We start from the raw sequence: 13,872 nt of genomic DNA, 5'->3' as shown, positions 1-13,872 counted from the left end.
GGAGTTGAATTCACTGAATCTATTATTTAAATTTTTGCATCTAGATCCTATGTCTTCTGCGACTTTGGATCCGATGTATCCGATGAGGGGCAATATCTGCGGATATTTGTATCTGATTCGACCATCCCTACACATAATACTATGTGGGTTCCGTCTGCCTGCAGTTATCCTCTTTGCTAGGGTTTTAAATGTTCTAAGTAAGGATTACAGCAGAATACATGCCAAAATAGATATTGAGGAATGAGCAGGGACATTTAGAAATAATGTCCTCTTTTTGTCGCAGGCCCTTCCACTTTGCTCTTCGTTATGCTGGTCGAGGCCCTTTCGTCAGTACAAGTGTAATAGGGGAGGGGAGGCGGCAAAAAAAGGAGGTTACACTGTTTAATTGGGGTAGTATGATCCATATTATAATAGCTGAAAGAACATGTGTGTTTTAGCAATCTTAAAGAGGGGGATGAATACTCTTTGTTGGACAAATCTGCAAAAATTTCAAATGAAATGAGTGTAAGGTTCTTTTACCTCTGGGTGGTTGGCCGCCCACGTAGCAGGGAGATGGCCTAGGTGTTCTTGCCCTGAAATAGTGAATATACATAATTGAAGATAAACCTCATTTATTGATTAATGTTAAAACTCTATCATATCTTAACATTAAAGAAAATGTCACTCAAAAATTAATAATATGTGCGTTGACTGTAATTACATTTGTCATTAAGGATTTTCATAAGCTGTTAACAGAAGTATGTTCTTGCCATTAAAAATATGTTCATTTGCTTATTAATTTGCTTTGGTAGGTAATATCAGCAGGAAAGATAAATAAATAATTTCGTGGAAAGAGGTACTTCCAAAAGTTTTCATTTTATCTAGTGTATGTGTGAACGCAATGGGTGGTGGGCTATAGTCACCAAGGATCTTAAATATATCCACCGTTGCAGTGGCGCAGCGAGGGGGTGGGTTTTGGGGGATAAAACCCCCCCAGAGCTCGGAAATGTTTTTTGAGTTTAATCCATTTTACTTAAATGGATTAACATTTCTTACAGAATAGAGCAAATGTTAATAAAACATCTCTCCGAAAGCAGTAAAACTCACCATTTTGAACCATTTATATCGAAAATTTCCTGAAGGAGTGCCCCCGCACCTCCCGCTTACCCAGGGGGGTATTCCACACCCCCAGAAACCCCAGTATTAGTTGTGCCCATAAACCCCCCCTAGCCTTAAGTCCTAGCTGCGCCACTGCGCCATTGCAACAAAGAAGAAAAAATACGAAGCCTAAAAGCAATCTGGATAGTGTAAAATTTTATGCAAGTATTTGGGGAAGGGTTCCTGACCCCCTCCTTCACTTACGTCATGAGGTGGGACTTCGGACTTCACCGCGGGCCATGGGTGGTGATGTTATCACTGGTCACCTCCAGGACCGACCCGCGGCGGTCTCTGTTCCAGGGCCTGGAGGTCTAGGTGTATTAGCAGATGTTCAATGATCGCCTCCAGCCGGTCAATCTCCGCCACCAAGTCTTCGATATCTCTTCTCAATATCTCCATTTCCCGGAGCATTGACCAGCGGAGGCGATCGTTTGGCCCTGGATGGTCCTGCACCTCACTACTCCCCCTGGCAGGGCCCTCATCTTCATCTTGTTCTTCTCCCGGAGGAGGAGGTGAGGCGGGCGAAGGTGGTGTGCCCGCCTCCGGGGGCACAGGGGACGTGGATGTTGGTGGTTCAGTTGTGTTGTCCGCTGCTTCCACGTCCGCCCCCGGAGTCACCGTCTCCTCCGGGCAAGGGCCCTCGGCGGCCGGACCCTCCTCCTCATCCCGCCGCTGTGTCCTTCGGCAGCAACATCCTATCACGGAAAAGAGGAAAGAAAATCAGAGGAAGATACATACTTAGAATATGTTCGCTATACCAGTTACCAGTACGCTCACATAGCACAAGGTTTGTTATACTCTTATTTTTCCGTAACGCTCATCCCGCCAGTCGGCATGCATCGAGGCTTTCCTTCTAATTTCCTCCGTGGGAATGCAGACGAAAATTTTTTCTGGGGTGTTATTGCACAGAGGAACAATGCACCACATGTAATTTTTCCTTCTTTCAGCCATTTTCTCCTTCAAACGCAGCGAGGCTCTTCCAAATCTGCAGCTAAGACGTTACTGGGCTTGGATCTTGGACTCCTACTGAATTATGACGTCATGGCGTAAGATTATTGGGAGCGGTATTTTACAGCCCGCGAAACTCGGGAGACTCTTTGGATTAATATTCTAGTGAATAAACTGAATTTTAAGCAGAAAAAGTATATTGCGCTACCAAGTGTTTAGTGTAGTAATTCAGCACAATGTCTACAAAAAGTATGCATTTCCACTATTATGAGGTTGGAGAACGATTATTAACAACATTTTAAGCACGGCTAACTGATGTCTATTTGAACCTTAAGATTACTGATTACGTTGCGGTCGAAAAAGAACCAATTTTTAAGTACAGAGGCTTAGAGGCAAGCGCTCCCTATCCGGGGCGCAGCCATGAATTAAAGCTGGGGGAGGTTAAGGTACAAGTAATACCGGGGCATGTGGGGTATGGTATACCCACAAGGATAAGCGGTAGGTGCGATATTAATTAATTGCGGGATTTTAAGATAAATGGTTTTAAAATGGTGAGTTATACGGCTTTCTGAGGGGTATTTTATTAATCCCTACGCTATTCTTTTGGTTAAATCAATCCAATTTAGTAAAACGTATTAAACTTAAACATTTCTGTGAGCTCTTGGGAGGGGGGTTTATCCCCCAAAACCCCTCCCCCCCTAGCTTAGCCACTGCTCCGTACAGTGATGAGTTTGCCCTGTTGCTAGATGCTTTGGAGGCATTGCGATCTCAGAAAGCAAAGCATTCCAAGTCATGAGTCGCCCAGAGCTTCCAGCAACAGGGCATCTAGTAAGGTTCTCAAGTCTCTATTGCGACAATTGTGCGAAAAATCCAATGAGAAACAAAAACCATCATTCACCGCTTGACCGGGTTTCGAGCCAGGATCCCCCGATATCCGTTCCAGTACATGCTTTAGCCGGTTGAGCTACCGACGTGTTATTCCCACTTTTGGATATTTCCTTATACTCTACCGGGAAAGGTGGTACGGACTGCTGAGCATTCGATATGCCACAAGCAGTCCAAATCGTCCGCACCGGGCCTTGCACTCCGGCTGAGGCACACGATGTGGTTCTCTTGTGATTTCATGTGCTAAGGAGTCCTTGTCCGCCTTTGTCCACAAATATGACGCCTCGGTAGCATTATTTGAACAACGAGCAATTATGAACAACGCATAATTCGATCGGAAATCATGCTTTGAATCACAGCAGAGGCCAACGATTTTTTTCTCCGTGGATTTTTCACACAATTTTTGTATTACGATTGACTCCCATCAAGTTATCGCCGTGTTAGTTCTGGTATACTTAATCTCTCTTGTTCCCTCGGGATGATAAGTACCTTATACCTGCGACACCTAGTGTGAATCAGACTTATGACTATATTCCAGGCAGTGGCGCAGCGAGGGAGGGGGTTTTGGGGGATAAAACCCCCCCAGAACTCAAAGAAATATTTAAGTTTAATCCATTTTACTTATTTGGATCAGGATTACTTACAAAATAGTGTTAGGATTAATCAAATATCCCTCAGAAAGCCGTAAAACTCGCCATTATGAGCCATTATTCTAAATTATTTTCTGGAGGAGGGCCCCCGCATCTCCCCTGCAAATCCTGCTTACACTGGTGGGTATGCAATACCTCCACACCCGTAAGTGAAAGTTGCGCCTAAACCCCCCCCCCCCCCCCTAGCCTTAATTCCTAGCTGCGCCCCTGATTGCAGGCTATAATAAATTTTCTAAAATTTAAAATTTATTCCCCTCAAATTCTTATTTATGTTAAAATATTTCTTGTAGTGTAGGTCAACTTATGTAATGCAAAAAAGTAATAGCCAACGTTTTTGTTTACTAAAAAACATCGTCAGGGCGTAACTGTGTACATAATATAATATATCTATAAATATAATGATAATGTAATATCAATAATATATCAATAAATATGTACACAGTTGAGCCCTGAAGACGGTTCTAAATAAACACAAACATTGGCTATAACTTTTTTGCATAACATACGTTGACCTACACTCCAAGAATTGCTTTCACAAGTATTAAATGAAGTCAAAATAAGGAAAAAAATAAATAATGTTATTTTAAAAAATAATAGAATAAATTTCAAATTACCGTGATGATTAAATTTAAATTGCTCCCCTCAAGAGTGGCTACTAAATGGGCATACGGGAATGTAAAACTATTCGTATCCGTTATTCAAGCTATATTGTCTCGTACAGTATCATGGCTTTATTTTGAAATGATTGGGAAGGTGTTTGCAGAGCAATGTTTTAGTGACACCTCTCTTCGAACGGACAAATATTCCATGAAAACGTCCCAAAAATTAACTTGCATCCATCGCTTAGAGGACATGTTCGGTTGGTAATAAAATACATCTTCATGTCTTTGTATTTCGACTTCGAAGAAAGAATTGAATGTGACGGATTTGCTAGAGGCCTGCCGAAAATAAAATCGATGAAATAAGCCACGACTACGGTAAATTAATTCCGTCAGGAAAATTGACGCTATGAAATGACACCTTCTTACGTGGCACTAGTAATCTATTCCTTTAGTAAATCGTCCGGAAAACCAAGGAAAATGCATAAGTCTTCGACGAAAAAGGAATTTTAAGAGAACAGACGGGAGTTGCTAAGCAGTTCTTTCCGTAGGATGTATTTTATCAAAAAATGAAAAAAATACTCATTCTCAAAGGCGTATTTCACGGTATGATAATGTTCAGAAGTTGTTTTGGTACTTACGCAGAGAGTTTCCCATTTTTCTGGCCTTGTGTTTTCGCAAATCTTGATGCAATATCTTCTCCTTTCTTTTCCTCTTGAAAGCACTGATTGCAGTGTAAATTATGCATCCCTAGCAACGCGCGGCTATCGGCTTCCGTGAGCATTGTTGTGAGGTAATGCTTAGGACTATGCATTTTTATTCGCGGCATTTCATCGCGAATTTACTGTTAGGGCATAGAATTAATAATGTGTTGTATTCTAAAGTTAGTATATGTATTTTCAATGCATAATACTACATGAAGTGGCGGTGGCAGAAGATTTTTTTCCTTTCAAATGCTTTTGGCTGAAATGCCACGGATTAGAATGGATTTATTTCTATCCTTGTTGATTTATCGTAATTTATTTTGTGCGCCGCGTATTCGGCTTCAATTATTTACCAACTTTAAATTTATTTGTCCATACCCTCAATTTAGTTTACAATTTAAATATTCCAAGTAAGATTTACAACGCGGAAGAAAAAACAGCATGAAAAAATGCAGGCGTTTAATAATTTAAATTAAACTTTCAGGTTATTTGGTTTTAGAAATCCCAGTTTAGACGAATGTTAATTGTCAATTTTAATGTCATTTGAAAAAAGCCAGATTGCGGCCATGCTATGCCACTTTACGTAACGTCGCAAGGTCCGAGATGCCATACGGGTAGTCAGGAATTTTACATCGTCTGAGATTACCAATTCATGCATGTGGCACAGAGCCTAGAGAAACATCTCTTTATAATCACCTATTTTAACCTTATGTTTGGAAAGTTTCCTTCGTTTGATAGGATATTAATAATTCCTATCTAAGCCAAGCAATACCTGCTAGAATGGTACTCTGCTACATACTAGAAGCCTTATCGTCACGCCGTTCATAGCATCGTACCAAGTTAGATTCACCCGCACCAGCCGGAGCCAGAATGAAGTCACACGGGCTTTTCACAGCATTCATGCTTGGCCGAAGCATTTTCGCGCGCTTGAAATATTTCTCTTTTCATTTAATCGCGAAAAATAGATATTATCATTAAAAATTTTAAAATCGTGAAATACGTACTCCAGTTGTAATAGTGTTTCGACCTGGGCATTTAAAAAAATAGGAAACCACCCTATTATAACCAAACTTAGGGCATATTTTACGCGCTTTTGGTATGTTATAATCCAGTAGTAGATCCACCCCCACCCCCCTTGGTATCCAATTTACTCTAGATAGAATAGGGTAGTTTCTTTCATCAAAGAAAACGAATGGCATTGATAGCGATTCGTTGCCCACCACTAGTGTATTCATAATATACAAACTGTTTGGCTATAGAAATACCGGTTTAGACGAATTGCAAGGGTCAATTTTATCGTCATTTGAAAAAGGGCAGGCTGGCGCCCATGCTATGCCACTCCATGTGACGGCACAGGGACCTAGTTTCTATAAGAGTAGATAGGAGTTTTACATCGTCTGAGATTACCAATGCATGCATGAGCCACATAGCTCAGGGAAACATGCCTTAATAATCACCTATTAAAACTGGCTAAGATCGGAAAGTTTTATTTTTTTGATAAGGTATTAATAATCCTTATTTAAGCCAAGCGCTACCAGATAGCTGGGTACAAGGCTACCTGCTAGCATCCTCGTCGTATTAGCGCTCAAGGCCTCGCCTCATGGTAGCTTCACTTGCGGCAACGGGAACCAGAAATACGTCACACGGAGTTTTCCCATCATTCATATTTAGCCGTTGCGTTTTCTTTGCGCTTCAAAATTTTCACTTTTCATTTAATCGCGAAAAATAGATATCGTAATCGTAAATCTATAAGCGTGAAATACGTATTCCAGGAGTAACAATCTTTCGATTTGAGCCTAAAAAAATAGGAAACAACCCTATAGTAATCTCAGCTCTATCCTGGATTCGCCACTAGTTAACAGGACATTCTCGATAGTCTGCCGATATAGGGCCAATATAGGCTGCCAATATCGGCTAAAAAACGTAAAATGTTACACTTGGATATTGGCCCTATATTGGCAGACATTATAGGGCCGACATAAGAACACTGGCAGTCGATATTGGTCCGACATAAGCCCGATATTGGGTGGCTACTTGGGTACTGTCATCAATGCTACCGGGATAATCCCAAAATAAATGCAACATAGTTTTTCAATGCTCAATCTTAATTCAAATACATGCATGAAACAGCATAAAGCCGTAATAATTTCACACCACGATAAAATTTCTCAACTGGATAGCACAGAAAAGAGTTACTTTGGTGAGTACTCGAAATCTTTGCATAAAAAAGACTCAGTAAAAATATTGAAGAAAATTCATTTCATTATGATAATAATGATAATAAGTACTCACAGAAGAATAAACAGATTATTACAACATTTAAAAACATATTTGGAAGTTAAGTAACCCACTAAACAAAAGGCATGTTTTAATTGTACCAATAAGTTTTTAATTCATTGCTCAACTGGTATAAAGGCAGCTTTACACGATGAATTTCCATTCGAATGCCTTGCGAATAACCATCATTCGCTGTGTATAATCGATTGAAATTTCAGGCCTGTTATAAATTACTTGAATGATTTCCGTGAATGATATGAGCGAACGGCGTCCATCTTGCCATTGGCATCCACCTCGGGATTATAAGTGCATATGTGAAAACTTTGGAAGCATATTTACCCATGCAATTGCTCAAATAATTAATATGTAGGTACTTTGAGAGAACATAAATTCACAAACATTAATTGTCTAAAGTGGGTAACTCGGAAATAGCATTCGGGATATTTAATGAATAAAAACGTCGTTTTTCTCCTCGATTGCGTCTATATTTTGTTTAATTTAAAATTATTAAACTATATTTAACGATTTGAACGCTTAAGTTTGGGATGAGACTGCCGATTAATGACAAAATATCTATTTATTCGGTGAACAAATTCCAACGAAAACGAGCCGTGACATCATATTGACTAGGGGGCATGGGCCAGTTGGAGAAAGGCAGCCAGGGCCTAGGTAATGCATATATCCACAAGTACTTTAGTTGGTCTAGGCAGTCATTAGTGCCTCAGAGAGTGTGCCGCTTGTATGAACATGAGTGGCTACCTAGAGGTGTTGCGCATCTAATTATGCATTAAATAAGAATACAAATCATAGTTCCCATCAAACTAAAATATATTATTCGCAGTTTTTTCCATATTTTCACGGTATAGATGTCGTCAAAGTCACGGTTTCTTGGAGAATGGAGGGACCAGTGTATCAGGGAAATTAAGAATTTCAACAGATTCAGGCTTCAATTGGTGGAAAGAAGACATATTTAAGTGAAAAATTTTCGTGGAAAAGAGTTACGATCTTTTATTTATTTAAATTAAGAAGTGTCTGAATTTTCCCCAGTGTTAATGGACACTTTACCAGTTACCATTCTTCCGGCTTTGGTACAGGCTCAAGGTCAATGTGTCAGCACGGCACGCGGACCAATAATTGCGCTTAAGGATATTTTATTGTATAGAATAATATTTGAGGAGAAAAATTGAAGAAACTTCCTTTGACAAAGAACTCGTATCTGATAACAAAAAGAAAAAGAACCTTAGCTTAGCCAATCTAAGAGAAGTTGTACAAAATGTCTCGACTATAATTTTTTTCTTAGTTAATTATATAATTTGGTCCTATGGACAACTAACAAAGGAATTGTGATAAATTAATAGTAATTCACAACGGTGTCTAAAGAAACCGCGGTTATTACTGAGAGCGCAACCGATAAGGATTATATGGAAAGAAAAATAGCGCTCCGTGATCGCCCGCAGTCAAATGGGATCGATTCTGCTAGTTACCTTAGAACACAGATTTGTAGTTTTCACGCGACATTCAACAACTCAGAAATTCCTTCATAAGCAACAAGCTTACATAAATCATGCATCACATCATAAGTCAACAATTATAAGTTTAGTTTGACGCAGCTCTCCTTTCCTCTCTCTTATCCGAAAGCTTTTTCGTACTATTTCTTTCTTTACATGTTTTATAACCTGCCCTACGTAATGCATTCACGGCCGTCCCTTGCCCTTTCATCCAATCAACCTTTCCTACGACAATTACCTTAATTGGGCCATAATTTCTCATATCGTGGCTCAGGGGCGCAGCTAGGAATTACGGCTATGGTGTTTTAGGCGCCGATGAAAGTCAACTACTGAGGTGTGTGGTATACCCGCCAGGATAAGCGGTAGGTGCGGTGGCCCTCCCCCAGAAAATATTGAATACAAATGTTTCAAAATGGCGAATTTTATGGAATTCCGAGGGATATTTCATTAATCCTTACGCTCTTCTTTCAGTAAATAAATCAAATTAAGTAAAATGGATTAAACTTGAAAGTTTCTCTCAGTTCTGGGGTGGGATTATCCCCCAAACCCTCCCATCCCTCGCTGCGCCACTGACTTGGCTTATGAAATTACTTTTATGGTTTTACTTTTCACTTCTCTCTTCTCCAACTCTAGCACTTCTTCATTAGTCAAACATTCGATCCATATCTTTATATGTTCATCATTCTCTGGCAGGACCGCATTTCGAATGCCTCCACTCTTGACTTCTCTGCAGCTGGTCCAGGGGAAGAGGGGGTCGGGTTGTGGCCTCACCTGGGAATGATTAAACAAATAAACAAGTCGAGTCAGCTGTCAATGACCACACCTTCCTTCCACAAAGAGGCATGCTCCGTATGTAGCACCTGATGTATTGTTTTCTTAGTTCCATGCTTGTACTCTCAGCTGTAAGAAGGTTCTTTCGCTCAATAGAAAGCCCTCTTCGCCTGCGTTATTCTACTGATTATTTCCTTCTTTCTTCGTCCACCGTTTATAATTCGGCTTCCCATGGAGCAAAGCTTTCTCACCTCTTCAAGCTTTTGTTTTCTGAATTTGATGCTTGTCTTAGCCTCTTCTCTTTTGCTGCATATTTATATCTTTGTCTTCTTTTTTTAATTTTCAGCTAATATCTGGCCTTTGTTCTATCCATTATTATCAATTTCTTCTTAAAATAATTCTCTGTCATGGCTATGACTGCTGTATCGTCTGCAAATCTCAACATACCAAATCTTCCTCTGAAAATATTGCCATCTAATCTTTTCTCCTTGCTGTCATCGAGGAATTGATTGGCGCATGTAATCTTATATCGAATCCCAGCCCGAGGGCCTCCCTCCCACAGAAATGAATAAAATTCAGTTCCTCTCAACTGCCCATCAATAACCACTTCGTGAATTCCGTAGTACTCCTTCCATCCAATAGTACTATTGTCATCATTAGTCAACAATCCTAAGATTGGTTTAACGAAGCTCTCCATTTCCATCTCCTATCCTCTAGCCTTTTCATAGCGACGTATTTCTTCCCTTTTACACCCTTTATATCCTGTCCTTTGTGTCAACCGAGGCCATTTCTTGCCATTCTTCCCTTCCACTGTCCTTCTACGATTGTCTTTATCAGGCCATCATGTCTCATAATATAACCAACTAAGTTCTTCCCCTTAAGGTTTTTAGAAGACGTTTGTTTTCTCACATTCTTCCTAGCACTTTTTCATTACTTGCTCGGTCGATCCATTTTGTCTTCATCGCTCTTCGATAGCACCACATTTCGAATGATTCCACTCTCGACTTCTCGGCTTCTGTCAACGAACAAGCCTCGCCTCCATAGTGAAATAAGTACTAATGGAAGTCCTTATATTTTCAGATTTAAATTTATTTTTAAAGTAAAGTTCAAGGGTTTTCTTACATAACAATTCTTAACCTAATCTTAAACCGGTCTTTCCCACGCACTGTTAAATAATGTATGAGTACAACAGCTCCCTGGTCACCTATTAGACGCGGGAATTTGGCGCATTCAGCTGAGTGAGTGATGCTGATACCATGGGGGCGACATACCCATAAGGATAACGCGTGTAGGTTTTGATATATCAGTGCCATCCATGCCAGTGGTCCAAGACTGCCGCGAAGTTTGAATTCACATCTCGGCGCGTGTTTCAAACTTTTTTACGCGTCACGATAGGGCCTGCTATTAAATAATGCTACTGCAATTGCGAGAATTTTAAAAGCAATGAGTGTAGGAAAATCTTCCTGAAGAACTTCCCCAGGTTACTAAAGCAGTAACTATAATACAAGATTAATGTACAAATCCAACTGGAGATCTGGTGGTAGGTAAGAATAATGATCTCGTAGACTTACTTCAGTGGACATTGGTATTTATTGATACAATAACTGGAAAAAGAAATACAACAATAACAATTTAAATATGACATGCTAGAGATGAAATCTGTGGAAATTAACAATTCTACAAGCACATGAGATGCACAAGCAACAAATATCAATGACAAAAGTACATTGCAATGAGAGATGAGCAGCCTTTGCCTAATAGTAGACAGATTCCATTACTTAAGTAAACACTCCACACTTATACACAAAGAGGGTGACCCAGTTTTCCTTGAGGTAGATGTATCTTGCAACAGCTCTGGGACACTTGCTTGGTCGATCCATTTTATCTTCAACCATCTTCGATAGCACAACATTTCGAATGATTCCACTCTCGACTTCTCTGCTTCTCTCTACGAACAAGCCTCGCTTCCATAGTGAAATAAGTCCTTATTTTTTTCAATTTTAAGTTTATTTTTAAAGTAAAACTTCAAGGGTTTTCTTATTTAAGAATTCTTAACCTAATCTTACATCGGTCTTTCCCACGCCCTATTAAATAATATGTAAGCACCACAGCACCTTGGTGACCTATAAGACGCGGGAATTTGGCGCATTCAGCTTAGTGAGTGGGGATGACAATTTCTTAAGGACACCGGAAAACACCCGCCAATTCAAAAAGAAAGGAAAACATCGCGAAGATATTGATTGTTAAGATCCATAAATGTTGAATTAAAACTTTTGGGCTATGTCGCCGCGTCAGATTTTGGGTGGCCCCAACGTTTCCCGACCGATGCTGGTCGCTTTCTCAAGGGAATCTGAAGAGGTGGGATTTAAAATTGGTTTATATAGGTATACGTGTCAGGTGGTGGGGGGAGGGGAGTGAGAGGTTGGAGGAGTAGGTTGTCGATTGTTTTTGCCGATTACGGGTTGCCAAGTACGGCTGATTTTAAGGCCAGTGTCTCTGTTAAAGTTGTTTTTCTCCTCTTTAGATATTTCTATTGCTTCTCTTACGAGTCTCTGTTTAAAGCCTTTCACTCTCGCCACAATTTCAAAAAACAACACAAAACTACATCGGCGAAACTGGCAGATCGGTTAAAACACGTCTAGAGGAGCACGAGAGAGCAATTCGACTGGGGCAGTCAACGAAGTCCGCAGTAGCCGAACACGCAGCGCTGGGCCACACAATCGACCTTAAGGAAGCAAAAATTGTGGCAAGAGTGAAAGGCTTTAAACAGAGACTCGTAAGAGAAGCAGTAGAAATATCTAAAGAGGAGAAAAACAACTTTAACAGAGACACTGGCCTTAAAATCAGCCGTACTTGGCAACCCGTAATCGGCAAAAACAATCGACAACCTACTCCTCCAACCTCTCACTCCCCTCCCCCCACCACCTGACACGTATACCTATATATACCAATTTTTAATCCCACCTCTTCAGATTCCCTTGAGAAAGCGACCAGCATCGGTCGGGAAACATTGGGGCCACCCAAAATCTGACGCGGCGACATAGCCAAAAAGTTTTAATTCAACATGACGAGCACCCGCGAAAGTTTTAACGAAGAATTAGGATCCATAAACTCCATCCATGTTTACCTCTGAGCGCTTAGCAAATAACACGAGTCTGATAATAATCGATAATGAGCAGCGTGAGAAAAACAGTTTCTCCGGATAAAATGGATACGAGGACGTCTCGTATGAAAGAAAAGTTTCTCTCTCTCCTCCGATGGAAAATTATGTTTGGATAAATATCACAGTAGTATAACTCGCTGGCTCATCTATCTCATGTCATAGTGTCTGATTGTCCTCATTATTAATGTCCTCAGTGTCTGCTTGCCTGTTAATGAGGAGGTCGCGGGGTCGTATCCGACCTATGGTACTGTGCTTGAAACTGATCGGAATTATCCAGAGCGGTTGATTCCCATTTGCCTCGAGGCTGTGAGACTTCGTTTCTTTTGAAAATTTTCACTCCTTCAAAAGTCAATAAAAGAGCTCATATCGCCATCGAATTGAAAATTTTCAGGCAAAGCAAATTCCGCTCGCAATGCTAAATAATCAGAATCAACCGTTCGGAATGAAAACCGGTTGTAATAATTCCAATAACACCCTCCCTGCGGGTAGATTTATCCCCACCAAGACATTTGTGCTTCACTCTATTAATCGGAATTATTCCGTTGTCATAGCGAAGTAGGCCATCGTAAGGAGTCGCCAAATGATAAAAGTCTCATAAAATTCCGATCGCTTTACCAACCACTCGGAATCAACAGCTCGTGATGACAACCGATCGCATTATTATTCGGATAAATATCAAACACGCCCTCCTCGGCGTGGATTTTTGTATCTATTCCATTCTTCAATGGGGACTGGACGAACAGCGATTCGGGAGGAAAAATCCATCGATATTGAAAATAAAAACTAAAATAAACAGATTGGGATGGTGAGGGGGAATTAACATTATTGATTATTGTATTCAACTTGAAAATGTTTTAAACCGATTTGTTTGATTATTTTACATGATTAAAGATATTTTTTGTGGCCTCTTACGGTATGGTATTTGGGGGAGGCAACCGACCAATGACGTCATTTGCTCCGAGAGGGAAGGGTGGATAGAAACCCGGCGTCGGCATCTAGATGAAAGGCGCCAAGGGGACCACGGCTTAACGTCCCATCCGACGGACGGAGTGTTGCGCTTGAAATTTTCGCCACACAACATTCAAGCAGGGATCGGGTATTCTCTGAAAACTTTTCACGATTACAAAGTTTATTACGACTTAGTATTCAATTTTACCACATATTCTTCAAGGTACAAATGGTGTCTAGTGCATTCAATTTATACAATCTTCTCCTATCTTGCTATCCTCT

At 40.4% G+C, this 13,872-nt stretch overlaps 1 protein-coding gene and 1 long non-coding RNA gene across 3 annotated transcripts in view; one reads left to right on the top strand and one right to left on the bottom strand.

The window, feature by feature from the left end:
* Positions 1–13,872, top strand: part of LOC124160155 — a 143,920-nt gene that overhangs the window by 35,019 nt on the left and 95,029 nt on the right. The window lies entirely within an intron of this gene.
* On the bottom strand, positions 520–4,931 carry LOC124160154 (eukaryotic translation initiation factor 3 subunit B-like). The gene is made up of 3 exons (XM_046535908.1): positions 4,861–4,931; positions 1,342–1,832; positions 520–572 (listed from the first exon to the last, which is right to left on the bottom strand). Exons 1-2 carry the CDS (start codon positions 4,874–4,876, stop codon positions 1,393–1,395), a joined length of 456 nt encoding a protein of 151 aa, XP_046391864.1. The 5' UTR covers positions 4,877–4,931; the 3' UTR covers positions 520–572; positions 1,342–1,392.

The sequence above is a fragment of the Ischnura elegans genome, chromosome 6 (genome assembly GCF_921293095.1).
Source record: "Ischnura elegans chromosome 6, ioIscEleg1.1, whole genome shotgun sequence".
NCBI classification, from domain to species: Eukaryota; Metazoa; Arthropoda; class Insecta; order Odonata; family Coenagrionidae; genus Ischnura; species Ischnura elegans.
This window is presented reverse-complemented; position numbering and strand designations above follow the sequence as displayed.